Source organism: Sinocyclocheilus rhinocerous, unplaced genomic scaffold (genome assembly GCF_001515625.1).
Source record: "Sinocyclocheilus rhinocerous isolate Xijiao unplaced genomic scaffold, SAMN03320098_v1.1 scaffold75, whole genome shotgun sequence".
NCBI classification, from domain to species: domain Eukaryota; kingdom Metazoa; phylum Chordata; class Actinopteri; order Cypriniformes; family Cyprinidae; genus Sinocyclocheilus; species Sinocyclocheilus rhinocerous.
Genome location: NW_015632455.1, coordinates 1,623,487 through 1,637,607, shown reverse-complemented (window position 1 = coordinate 1,637,607; position 14,121 = coordinate 1,623,487). Strand labels below are relative to the sequence as shown.

Genomic DNA, 14,121 nt, shown 5'->3' with positions numbered 1-14,121 from the left:
AACCACAAAAAATCCATGGAAAAGCACACAAGTATATTCGATACGGCATGAGGGTGAATATACAATGACAGACTTTCATTTTTGACTGAACTATTCCTTTAAGTTCTTATTGAACGCACACATGAACTATATTGGCGCTATCTGAATATATAATCCTTATAAAAAGGCATTGCACGAGCCCAAACATTCCAGTGATTTCCAAAGATAAATCCAACTTGTCTTTAAAACATTCTGTCGGCGTATTCATCGAAAAACAACTCTCGTTAAAATTCTCATAATCATAGTAAAGTAAAAAATAGAATGTGCTTAAACATAAAGCTTTCCCTTTAGTTTCTATTGCAATACCAGAAAAAGAAACAGACATAAAACATATCGGTACATTATATTCTGCACTATAAAACAAGGGTGCATCTCCAAGCTTTTAAGTAAGGCCATCTACTACATAACAAATAATTTAGTCAAGTTATAAATATTGACTAGGGTAAATAAAAAAAGACACGTCAAATTGCAATCCTTAACTCTTTGTTGTGATATATTTCGATTGACATTCCAGGAAAGTCTAAGGCCGGTGGCTGAAATCAGACCTAATTACAATCCCCGTAAATGAAGTCCCATGTTTGTCCAAGTGAAACGAACACCATCCGACAGAAAAAAAGAGAAACCTCAAGACTTCATGGTGCAAATGGGCACTACGATGACCAGTATCACAGTGCAGGCGGCCGCAGCGATCAACGCGCCGATTTTACACGCCTTGGCTCTGCGAAACTCCGCCTCCTTGCGCTTGAGCAGCGAATCGTAGCCCGGCGTGTAGATGTCCTCCATCCAGTACTCCAGATTGTTGGGGTTGAGCGACTCCTGGACCTGCAGGGGAACAGAAAAAGGTGAGAGGTCCTGCGAAGAAAGGCGTCTGTGCGGAGCGGACCGTGATTGTGCTGTGAAATGAAAGCCGTGGAAGATGAATGGAGCCCTCGTCCAGTTGCCCTCGCTAACTGCAGACAGATTACTGAAGCAACACATTCCGTTGAGATGGAATTTTTCATCAAATTGCCATTTTAATTGAATACATGGTGAGCCAGTGAGGGGGAAATGAGAAAGAGGAAAGCGTGATACGGCACTCGGTTCAGGTTGAGAGAGAGAGATGTTCAGGTATGACAGCAGGGAAGATGGAAACAGTCAGGCAAAAATAGCCAGAGCAGCTGAAGGGGACAAAACAACATTTTCTGAAGAAAACACGAGTGGGAGTAGATTGTCTGTGCAGAAGTCCCCATCAGGATGCTTGGGTGTTTTGGGCGGCTGCCAGCATGTTGCTATACGGTTGCTGAGTGGTTCTGATTAGTTTTTAGCGTGCTATGTAGTTGCTCTTGTAAGTTGCTATCAGAGTTGTATGGCATTTAGAGTTGAGTTGAGGTAGTAAACAGGATGCAGAATTCCAATTCAAATTTGAATCTAAGTATAACTAGTCATATTACTGTAACATAGAATTTGAAGTTTACAGAGCAGACAGATGGAATGACAGAATGCTAGAATGACAGAACGATTGATTAAATAATATGACAGAAAGAATGATAGAACAAACGAAAGAACAATAAATAGAACTAATGATAGACAGTCAGAGCAAACAAATGGATGTTCCAAAGACAGATAGACCGATAGACAGAACAAACGATAGAAAGAACAATAAAATAAGAACAACAGATAGATCTAATGATATAACGAACATACGTAGAAAAGATAGAACAATAGACCATTAGATAGAACGAATGTCAGAACAGATGATAGATAGAACGAATGATAGAACGGACAAATGAATGATAGATAGAGTATTGCTCTTTAGATTGACAGAATGATGGAACAAATGACTGATAAAATAAACAGATGATAGATCAGAAGAAACAATGGATGGTACGAATGATCAAACAGTAGATAGAATGAATGATCAATAGATAGAATGACAGAATCATAGAAAGAACTACAGAACGAGAGACAGAATGTTTAAATGATAGATAGAACGACATAATCATAAATACAATGACTGAACGATAGATAGAAGGACAGAATCATAGAATGACAAAACGAGAGATAGAATCACAGAATCATAAACAGAACAACAGAACGAGAGATAGAATGACAGAATCATAAATAGAATGACTGAAGGAATGCTCTTAAAAATAAAGGTTCCAAAAGGGTGTTTTTGCAGTGATGCCGTAGAAGAACCATTTTTGTTTCCCCAAACCTTCCTTCCTAAAAAAAATATATATATTTTGAAGAACATTTAAAAATCTAAAGAACCCTTTTTGACTATAAAGAACCTTTTCTTCATTTGAAAGGTTCCATGGATGTTCAAGGTTCTTCATGGAACCATTGATGCCAATAAAGAACCTTTATTTTTAAGAGAGAATGAACAAACTAACAATCAAACAACAGACAGAACAAATGGATGATAAATAGAACAAACAACAGATAGATAGACAGACAGACAGATAGATAGATAGATAGATAGACAGAATGTGCAAAAGAACAAACAAATGAATGAAAAAAGAATGATAGAATGATAAATAGAGCAATAGAATGAAAGATAGAATGAACAATAGATAGACAGACAGGATGGACAGACAGACATGACAAGGTCGTAAGCGAAAGTGTGATCGACTGTAAACATCAATGTAACTGTTCATTTCAGTACAACAGATATCGGCAACACTTTCAAGTGAACAGCTCGCTTTATCAGGAATTTCAGGAAAAATGTATGTCTCCACAGGAGAAGGTCAGCTCACTGATTCACAGAAATGTTTACGCTTTAATTGTGTCCCTAGCTTATAATTAGAACAACTTTAATGTCAAGCGAGCAGAGTCAAAGCTAACGAGCCAGAAGTCACTCAAAAATATCCAATGTAAATGACAGAGTACTCGGAAAGCTTGCTGCAGGCCTACAGTTAAAGTACAGGTAAATATACATTCATTTTAGCGATCAACAGACACATTACCAGTGATGTTTTCATCTGTTTTTCAGCAACAGCATGTTTTCAGCAGTAGCACTACCTCACCACAGACTCAAATAATAACAACTTAGCTGTCCAAAATTGCCCATCCAAAATTTAAAAAATAAACAAACAAATAAATAAATACCTGTAATATTAATGCTGTTTATTGATTTGTTATTAAACAAACAAATAAATAAATGAAAGACAAACTTAAACTGGGACTGGATGATTTGTCTAAGCAATATGTCATTATAAGATGTCCACCTAATGGTCCATTTATTGTCAAGAGCACATTCTGCCTCTGTGCCACCGCTGTGACAATGCCGCCATTTTCCATGCTTCTAATAACCATCCTCCAGGCAAAATGTGTTAAATTTCGCCATTTGTCACATGTGGATTGGTTCTGAATATCAGATGGCATTAATTTCAGCGCTAACTGGCAGCAGGATGCCGTCACCAATGACACTTTCCTCCGCTAAACCGAGCACGTATAACTTCATGCAAACTGAAGGTATTAACCATCGCTGTCTCCAATAAGCTCAGAGTAATCTTACATCAATACCAGCAGTGAGCAAGAAAGATAATCTGATTTTCTTGTGGAAAAAACTCCATAATTTCATGAAAAAGGACAACAGCAATCACTATTTGTTGAAGTGACCAAGCTTGTTGGCTTGTTGTCAACTACATAATTTCACACAAAAATGAAAATTTGCTGACATTTTACTCACCCTCAGGCCATCCGAGATGTAGATGAGTTTGTTTCTTCATCTGAACAGATTTGGAGAAATTTCTCTTGAAGTGAAAATCTGCTTGTTTGTAAGAGACAAATCCATCACAAAGACGTTTTTAACTTCAAACCACTGCTTCCAGCTAAAATACGAGTCATCTATCCATAATGCTGCTTTCTCCAGTAAAAAAACAAGCAAGCAAAAACAGTCCATAAACAAATATGAAGGAAGCGTTATTATGGATTTTGGACTATTTGGCCAAAAGCAACAGATTGATGTTAAAAACATCTTAATGATGGATTCGTTTGTTATAAACACGCTGCTTTTTTTTTACAGGACATTAACTGCTGGACTGGAGTGGTGTGGGTTACTTGTGGATTATTGTGATGTTTTTATCAGATGTTTGGACTCTCATTCTGACGGCACCCATTCACTGCAGAGCGTCCATTGCTGAGTAAGTGATGTAATGCTACATGTCTCCAAATCTTTTTTGATGAAGGAACAAACTCATCTACATCTTGGATGGCCAAAATTTTCATTTTGGGTGAACTGTTACTTTAATTCACTATAGCCAGAAAAAAAAAAAAATTCTGCACAATTAGCAAGCCTTATTCAAACAAAATGACATTATAAAGATCACCATTAAAGCTATAATTTAATATTAATAATTTATTACATTATCATTGTCTACTTTCTTACAACACAATCAGTGATAGAGACTAATTAAACCATAACAGAGCTGGCTTGTAAAGTTCCAGGGAATAAACACTAATGTTATTTTGCCAATAATACATATTTAGAGATGAATCCTCAACAGCACCGAACTCTCCTGTGAGAAACCTGAGATTAATTATAAATCTCCCTCTCTGTAATTGCTATGGCAACAGAACTTTTACTAAGTCATCTAATGGGCCGTTCACACAGGACGTGTTCTTGTGTTCAGTCCGCACTGATTTTTAATTGACTTGTACTTGTGAACACACACTTGTCAGTCTTTTTTGTAGTGTCAGGCTTCCCACACAGCTCAAGTCAATCAAAAAGAACACAAAGAAGAACTGTGGCATTGGATAACTTGACACACAAATGTGAAAGACTTCAAAATAAATAAATACCTGTAATATTACTGTTTTAATTGTATTTTTTTATTTTAATATTGATGTTATTAAATATATGAAATAAATAAACAAATACATAAATAATATTAGTATTAAATGCATTAATTCATTCGTTCATTTACATTGGCGTGTATACAATAAATAATTAAATAATTAACTGTAATATTAATGCTATTTATTAATTTACATTTTATTTTAATAGTAACATTATTAAATATATTAATCACATAAATAATGTTAATATTAAAGGTATTTATTTAATTATTTAAGCCTTTCCCATTTGCATGTGCAATAAATAAATAAATTAAAAAATAGTAAAAATAATTCAAGTTATTTATTCATTTACATTTTATTTTAATACTAATATTAATAAATGTATTAAATAAACACCTAAATAAATTATAGTAATACTAAAGATATTGATTTAATAAATGTTTTAGTGTTTTTAATGCTTGCAACAATATCCAATATGTGGCAGGCATCTGTAAAATAAATAAATAAATAATTGTGAATAGAATTTTATGCAAATACAAATATGATAGTTTTTGTACAATTGCATCCTTGCTGCACAAATCCAAAAAACTCTTTGCCTTGTCAGCCTCATCTTTTTGTTCAAGGTTCGAAAGCGCTGTGCTGGGTCACTAAGAATCACTGGTATGTGGCATTGCTCAAGCTGCGTTCTGTCTTTTTGACATTTTCTGTCTTTTTTTCTGCTCCTCTCATGCTATGGTTGGGTAAGCAGGCCTTCAGAAAACCTACAGCCCTTGCAAATGGGCAAAATGAGAGATGCTCCCCTGCTTCGAGCCACATTCCCATGCATTGGGGTGAACATGTAACACAGATTTGATGCAAAGATGTAGGGCACATTTTAAAATTGCACCAGCCACCGAAGAGGTCAGTGATTTATTTTTCTGTTCCATCTTACTTTTTTACTTTGTTCAGTACAAGAACAGATAGTTTTAAAGCCATCACTTGGTTTTGTCCATTCAAAACCATAGGGAGAGAGTCAATAAAATACGGCATAGATTATGCTATTGAATGAAAGAAGCTTGCTGAGTGCTGTCTCCTACACTAAAGCCTTTTTATTGCGAGCCATCCTCTATCAATAGCACACAATTATGTCTGGAGATAGCGAAGACAGATAAACATCGTCTGATACAGACAACTGTAAGCCTTCATCTAAAACAAGCGCACAACAGATGATTTTATAGCCAACTTAAGACCCTTTTTACTTTAATACATGCTCCCGGTCTTTGTAATCTTTTATCGAAACACAAAGGATCAAAATCCCTCATGCATTTTCAACTTTCAACAACTTGTTCTTGTTGATACCAATTAAAACACCAACTTTTCACCTTTATATAAGGACTGATTCATTTCTGTGAATCCTTTGTTCGTGTTAACAGATTGGTTCAGAAAACAATTCAGTGATTCTTTTACGTTTCATCATGGCGTACATGCCTCTCTCATACTCACTAAAACACTCCTATAAAGTTATATTGCTTGCTTTATTAAGTTTTATTAATGAGAATGCTTATTGCAACTGCTTATGCCGCAGTTCATTTTGTTGTAGCAGTAGGCTACTAATGAATCATAACAACTTCAACTTATTTGCATTTACATTAAACAATACTAAAATCCATTTAAATTAAATAATATGCCTAAAAGGTTAATAAAATACATTTGTAAAAAGCTGCAAATGATAGTTAAATGAGTCACCGAGTTGTCTCTATAAACAAATTGATCAGTCATGTGTCTGAATGAATCTTTCAGAAAACAATTCAGTGATTATTTTAGTGATTCATATTACAAAATCCCACTAAAATTTTCCAGTAAAGCCATATGTACACTGAAATTCCTATGTGTTATGTTTTTGATATATGTTGCCGCCTACATATGTTTCTGTCATAAGACCAGAAACATATGTACAGAACATTCAGAAAAACATAATTTGCATTTATATCTTACACAATTTAATTTCAGTTATTCACCTAAAACATTTTTTGCTTGTTTTAATAAAATAAATGTTTGTAAATAGCTGTAATAAATGATCTTATTTCCATATTTAACCATTCTGTCATGGTCCTGGACGAGAGATGAGGCGAGGACTCAAGCTGCAGGAAGAATGGGTCTTTTTAATAATAAAATAAAACAAAACGAACAAAAACTACCCCGAGGAGGAAAAACAGGCAGGCAGGCCAGGAACAAGGCACAGCAAAGCAGAGCAGAATAGAGCCGCCGGTACATACCACACATACAACAATTACTTCTGACAGTTAACAACGGATCAGCACAGGACTGCAGACACAAGGAGAATAAATAGGGAGACAAACGAGGAGGGTAATGAGGGAGACACAGGTGGAGCAACTGAAACAATAATGAGATAACAAAAAGGGCGGGGTCAGACAATGAGACAGGAGAGCACATGGCACCAACAAACATACAACAAGCCATGTGCTCTCACAAAACACAGTGTCCTCTGGTGGCCAACTAGGGCACACCAGCAGAATAACGTGACATTCTTAATTAAATGAACATTCAGACTGATTAAATCCAGTTTTGAACAAGTTGTTTAATCTTAGGGTTAATGGATAAATCTTTCAGTAAACAATTCAGTGATTCTTTCCAACCTGATCTCACGGCAATTCGTACATATTTTACGAGGTGGCTAATTCGTACGAATTCGTACGACCTCACTTGTACAAATTAATTCGATTTTTGCTAAATCATACGTATTTTACGAGTTGCACAATTCGTATGAATTTGTACGAATTACCTAGACCTAACCCCGCCCCTAAACCTACCCGCCACTGGGGTCTAGGCAAATCATACAAAATCGTACGAGTGAGGTTGTACGAATTCGTACGAATTAGCCACCTCGTAAAATACGTACGGATTGGTCGTGAGATAGCGTTGTTCTTTCATATCAGTGATTTATATTACATGTCTGTCCCTATAAAATATTGCACTAAAGCCATATGTATATCCAAATTACTGTATATAATTTTTAATAAGGATTTTTACTGCAATTTCTTGTAATTTGTGTTGCATCAGCTCTTTTGAACACATTTAATTTGATTTACATGTCACATATAATGTAATCTCTATTATTCACCTATATGATAAATATAATAAAAACATTTTTGTCACAAACAAATGTCCATATTAAACGGCTCTATGTTAAATGAGTCAGTCATTTATTGACTCAAGAACCTCTGACTGATTCAGTCCAATTAATGACCAACTGAATCATTCTACTGATTAAATGAAATACTTAGTTTATTTTATTTTATTTTTTGGACAATGCAATCAAATCCTGTCCAAATTTTTTTTTTTTCTCTCATTGAACATCCAGTTTCACTCAGAAATACGTCAGATTTCAGAAACAAATTTGGTTGCAAACCGTATTTTAGGATGTTTTAAGACTGAACACAAGAAGGAGCGTTTTAACCTTCTCTCGCTCCTCATGAGAAATCAAGGTCAGTGAAACGTTTTTCTTTCCATGCAACAAAACGGCGAAACTAATTAAAACTTAAAAATTACATGCTTTTCAAAATATCTCAAAATCATCCACATAAACAAATGACCTCATTTCCATATTAAATGTTCCTCAGTTAAATGAGTCACCGAGTCATTGACTCAAGAACCTCTCCGGTTGATTCAATCCAAAATTGTAAACAAATCATTCAAACTGGATCAACTGACTCACTGAAATAATTAATAAAAATCAAAACGCAATCATATTGCATACTACATTTATTCTCATCAAACATGCAGTTTCACTCAGAAATACTTCCGATTCCAGAAGCGAATTGGGTTGCGAACAGCATTTCATGTTGGCATTGAAACGAAGCCAAGGACCTGCAGTAATTGCACTGAGCCAATGACTGTCAACAATGAGTGATTTTAATAAGGATCATGAATATTTCACAGCACACAAGGTCACCTACTGCACTGACGACCTTCAGCCACACCGCCGGCATGTGGCAGAGAAGCACTGATTGAAAGAAAATCGAAGCCGTCATTCCCATGAGCCTCAGCTTTTGAAGCTAATCCCACACACAGCAAAGCCTCAAAGAACAGATTGGCAAGGTTGCAATCACAGCGAGGTGGCCTCTCACCTGCAGGTCCAGAGCGCTGAGCTTGTTCTTGTCTCCTGAGTTGCGTTTGTACTCTTCGATGGTCCAGGAGGGCTGGGAGCGCTTGCCGTCGGCGAGGCCGGTCAGCCGCAGGTCCGTGTAGAGAGGGCTGCCCTTCACGTGAGACTTGACGGCGGGAGGGAGGTGGTGTGGGCTGAACACCTGCTCCACCAGGTAGGAGTCCTTGGGCGGCTTTGAGGAGCGGTGGGCCTGGTGGGCGTCATACTGACGATCTGTCTGTAGGGGAGAAACGGGAGGAAGGGTCACAGAGGAGGAAGCTTCGTATCTCTTCTGCTGATCTGAGGAGAACGTTAGATGCATTTTAAGACTGATGATACTGAAGACAAAACAAAAAGGAGGGGTTTAACCCTTTGTCACACCTTGTGACGAAATTAAACATTTCCAAACAATCCTCTGTAATGCAAACGTAACAAAAAAGCAGGAGAATCTGTACTAATCAAAACTACTTTCATCCACATTTACATCCAGCAACACTATTATTTTTTAACAAACCCTAAACCTTAAAAGGATAGTTCACCCAAAAATGAAAATTCTGTCATTAATTACTCACCCTCATGTCATTCCAAACCCATAAGACCTTCGTTCATCCTCGGAACACAAATAAAGATATTTTTGGTGAATTGTGAGAGCTCTCTGATCCTCCCATAGACAGCAATGTAATTACCACGATCAAGGTGCAGAAACGTAGCGAGGAGATAGGTAAAATAATCCATGTGACATCAGTGGTTCAACCATAATTTACGAAGCTATGAAAATACTTTTTGTGCGCAAAGAAAACAAAAATAATGACTTTATTCAACAATTCGTCTGCAGATACGCCGTTTACGTTGTTTACGCTTTGATTTGAACAAAAACAGCGTATCTGCGTGGCGCAGCTGACACAGAACAGCATACTTTGTTTTATGTATGTGATACTCTCCAAAATGGTGCTAGGGTGATGCAGAGGAGACAAATTGTTGAATAAAGTGTTGAATAAAAAATAATCCATGGATTATTTTACCGATCTCCTTGCTACGTTTCTGGGCGTTGATCGTGTAAGGACACTTGCTGTCTGTGCAGGGTCAGAGAGCTCTCAGAATTCATCAAAAATATCTTAATTTGTGTTCCAAAGATGAACGGAGGTCTTACGGGTTTAGAACGACATGAGGGTGAGTAATTAATGACAGAATTTTTCCCTTTAAAGGGATAGTTCCAAAAATGAAAATTTGTTGTTGTTTGTCAATTTGTTCTAAACCTGTATGAATGTTTTTCTTCTTCTAAGCATAAATAAGTTGATGGTCCCCATTGACTTCCATAGTATGTTGTTTTCATACTATGGAAGTCAATAGGGACCATCAACTGTTTGGTTACCCATATTGTTTAAAATATCTTCTTTTGTGTTCAGCAGAAGAAAGAAACTCATACAGATTTGGAACAACTTGAGGCTGAGCAAATGATGACAGAATTTTCATTTTTTGTAAACTATCCCTTTAAGTATTAAACTCGGATACATACAATACTGGTTGGATCTTTGTGAAAGAATTCACAAAGTATTTTTTGTTTTGTTTTTTTTATACTGTAAAATTGTGAAATATTATCACTTAAAATTACTTTTTTCTATCTGAATACATTTTAAAATGTAATTTATTTCTGTAATGCAAAGCTGAATTTTCAGCATCATTACTCCAGTCTTCAGTGTCACATGATCCTTCAGAAATCAGTCTAATATTCTAATCTGATTTGCTGCTCAAGAAACATTTATCATTATCAATGTTGAAAACAGTTGTGATACTTCATATTTTACTTCACATAACATGAACTGCAAAAGTTTGTGCTACCAACATCAATTAAACCTTAAGTCATAAACAATACCACAACCTTAAACAATAGCATATAGCACTTCTCAACTGGACAGTTTTTACAAGAATAAAAATTTTTTTTTAAAAACACTTTGAAGAAGACTAAAATCATAGAGACTTATGAGTGGCACCTGCAGCATAGCAACATGTTAACAACTTATTTGAACTCCTGTAGCAACCGCTTATCAACGCCCTCCCAGCTAACAGGGAACGTTCTGACAAGGTTACAAATTAATGTTCACAGAATGTTTGTTCAAAATTATCTGGTCTTTAATGCTCTCAAGACATTAGCACAAAAACAAATGAACGAAAAATAATGTTTTTTTTTCTGCAGTACTTACCGGTAAGTTGTACATTCATCTAACATTTTTGAAATGTTATTACTTGTTTCAAAACATTCAGGGAACATTCAAAAGTAACATTACCATGAAAGTTTGCAAAATAATCAAATGAAATGTTCACTTAACATTCACATGAGTGAAAAAGCATTCTAAAAACTGAATCTTTTGAACATTCAGAGAACATTCAGAAGTAACGTTTTAAAAACCTTAATGGTAATATTAGCAAAACATTCTTAGACCATATTTTTGTTAGTTGGGCTGGCAGTGCCAAAACACCCTAACGTCATTATGGCAACTTTTGCACAGGCAAACACCTCCTTTCCTTCAGCAATTCAGAGTTATTTGACTCGTAGGACAAAAACGAGCAGCCGAACACCAGGGGAACACCAGGGGCCGATACAAACACACCGCATCAGCTATAAGTCTCAGCAAAAAGCATGCTGGCGCTGCATGAGTCTAACTAGTAATGATATATAGATATATGGCACAAGCAGGAATGACTGCGGTCTTGTTTATGGAGCAGGAAATGTGTGTTTGTCTCAGTCCTTAGACTATTATAAAGAATAATATCTGAGTCAGGAGCTTATTTCTGTCCGGAGGGACACCGGAGAGCTGCAGCTTATACAACCTGAAAGATTTGATTATTGTGAACTGGGTCATTCTACAAAACGAGCGCCGTTAGTGTGTAAAAAATAACTTTAATAATGAGCAGCTGATGCAGCTTGTGCTATGTTTATACATTTTTCTAAACAAAATTTTGCAACTTTGTGGTTTTTTCATTTATTTATTTTTTTTCCCTATTTTTCATAAGGATGTTATTTTTAGCTTGTTTCCATTTGTCATTTTAGTAAATAGGCACAGTATAAAACAGAAATACCGTTATGATCAGATTTCCCTTTCTAAAATACTTAATTATCCCATAAATTGGTCAAAAAACACTATAATGACACCGTCATCCTTTCAAGAAGTCATTGTCAACCTGCACCATGATCTTCATGATGATTAAAAAGTGGATATTTGTTGAACTATCAGCATTACATTAAGGAGCTAAAATGAATATATTTACAAAATATGTTTTACAAATGCAATGCTAATTTGTATTCATAAAGTTAATATTTTTGCAAACACAGATCTTATTAACCAAATTTAGCAATTCACAAACTCCCAATATACTGTACAATTTGAAAATGCACAAGCAAATTTACTTTTACAAAATAGGACTCAAAATAAGACAAATGCAAAGCACCATTCATAAATACAAAAGTATGGTTGCACATTTCTGAATGTTTCAGGTACAAAGGTTTTTTGAATGGCATTTGTTGTGTGGATTTGTGACTATTCTGAGACTTTCTTTTCAAGAACCAGTTTACAAATTAGCACTTATGTTCTCTTCAGTCAATCATATGCGAGTTAAAATCTAGCCAATTATTATAAACCTTGCTTAACGTTTTGAGGCATTTTGTAGTTTCACCATCTTCAGCAAAAAAAAAAAAGTCAATGGACATTTTGTGTTCACCATACAGCATATGCATCAATATAATTTATATCAGGTCCCAGACTTCACATTGGACATGCCCAAAAATGCCCTTGGACCAAACACTGAAATATACAATTAACTGCAAAAATCCTGCCAAAATCCCACAGGGATTGCATGGAAAAGATAAGGAAAATGTTTTCTCTTCCATCAGCAGGCTGCTACCCACCAGTTAGGAACTATATTATCTAAATAATTTCAATATAATTGCAGTATTCATGTTCTGCAATTTCATTTTTGTCTCGCTGCCTCCGTACAGTTTGTATCTCTTCTTCAAAAACCCACCCACGTTCTTCTTGTTCTCTCTCTCTCGGCTAAAATTTAAGGTAAGGTGTTGTTCTGTCTGGCCTGAGCTAAGGTGAAAATTAAAAAAAAGCCACAGGAGTGAGAGCCGAAGAGTGTAATGTTGATCCACCTCCTGTTTTCCAGCAGGGAAAGACTAATCAAACAACCACAGATGCAAATGAGGGAAGGTCAACTGAGAGAAGGAAAAATATTGTCTTTCTGATATTTATATGAGGTATAGGTTATTCCTCACCAGAAAGCAGCAGTAGTGATATAATATGTGCTGCAGGTCAGACTCAATGTCAAACAGACGACTGTGACTCACTCAAGACTCAAATTTCATCATCTAACCACAAGCATTCTGTATTTATTTCTTCATACTGTAACATAACCAACACATTACAAGTTATACATCCATGTATTGTGGCATTGCAGAAAATTAAAACTCTTTATTGCTGTTGTAAATTCATTAAGTGTAATCTCACTGAGCCACAATATCATTAGTGCTGTTGCTAAGTAAAAATCATTATTACAAGTGCTCATAATTAGTAGTGGTTTGAAACAACGTGAACTTTGAAGCACTGGCACATAGCTGTTTATGCAAAGGCAATATGTGCTGCTGATTTTAATTGAAGTTTAATCTGAAGTACTAAAATTACTAAAACTGAAACAAAAAATAAAGCTAAATGGTAATATAAAAAAAATCAAAAGCTAATAAACAAAAGCACATATCAAAATTACTATACTAAATACTATAATGGTATATAAACAATACTAAAATTAATTAATTTAAAAGTACTATATTTAAAATAAATATAAAGCTAAATAAAAATAAAAAATAAATCACCAAAAAGCAATAAACATAAAAGCGCATAAAATTACTAAAACTAAAATGAAAATGAAAATGAAAACTATAAAATCAAAAGATAATTCACAATATAATAATAAATAATAAAATATGTTGATGTTAAAGTACTAAAACTGGAAAATAAATTAAAACACATTTTTTTAAAACAAAGTACTAAACATAAAATAGCACATAACAAAATTACTAAAACTAAACTAAGCTCAAAAATAATACTTAGGCAAAAAAAATATTAAATCTAATTAAAAAAAAATAATAAATACTATAATAGTAT

General features: G+C 35.1%; 1 protein-coding gene across 1 annotated transcript in view; it reads right to left on the bottom strand.

Annotated features, from left to right (window-relative positions):
• Positions 1-593: 593 nt before the first annotated feature.
• The window catches only part of LOC107742309 (UPF0258 protein KIAA1024-like), a 26,446-nt gene continuing 12,918 nt past the window's right edge, over positions 594-14,121 (bottom strand). The window contains exons 4-5 of the mRNA XM_016555230.1: positions 8,946-9,200; positions 594-861 (exon numbers count right to left, since the gene is read on the bottom strand). Of these exons, the coding sequence (XP_016410716.1) occupies positions 664-861; positions 8,946-9,200 (453 nt within the window). The 3' untranslated portion in view covers positions 594-663. The remainder of the gene's footprint in view (positions 862-8,945; positions 9,201-14,121) is intronic.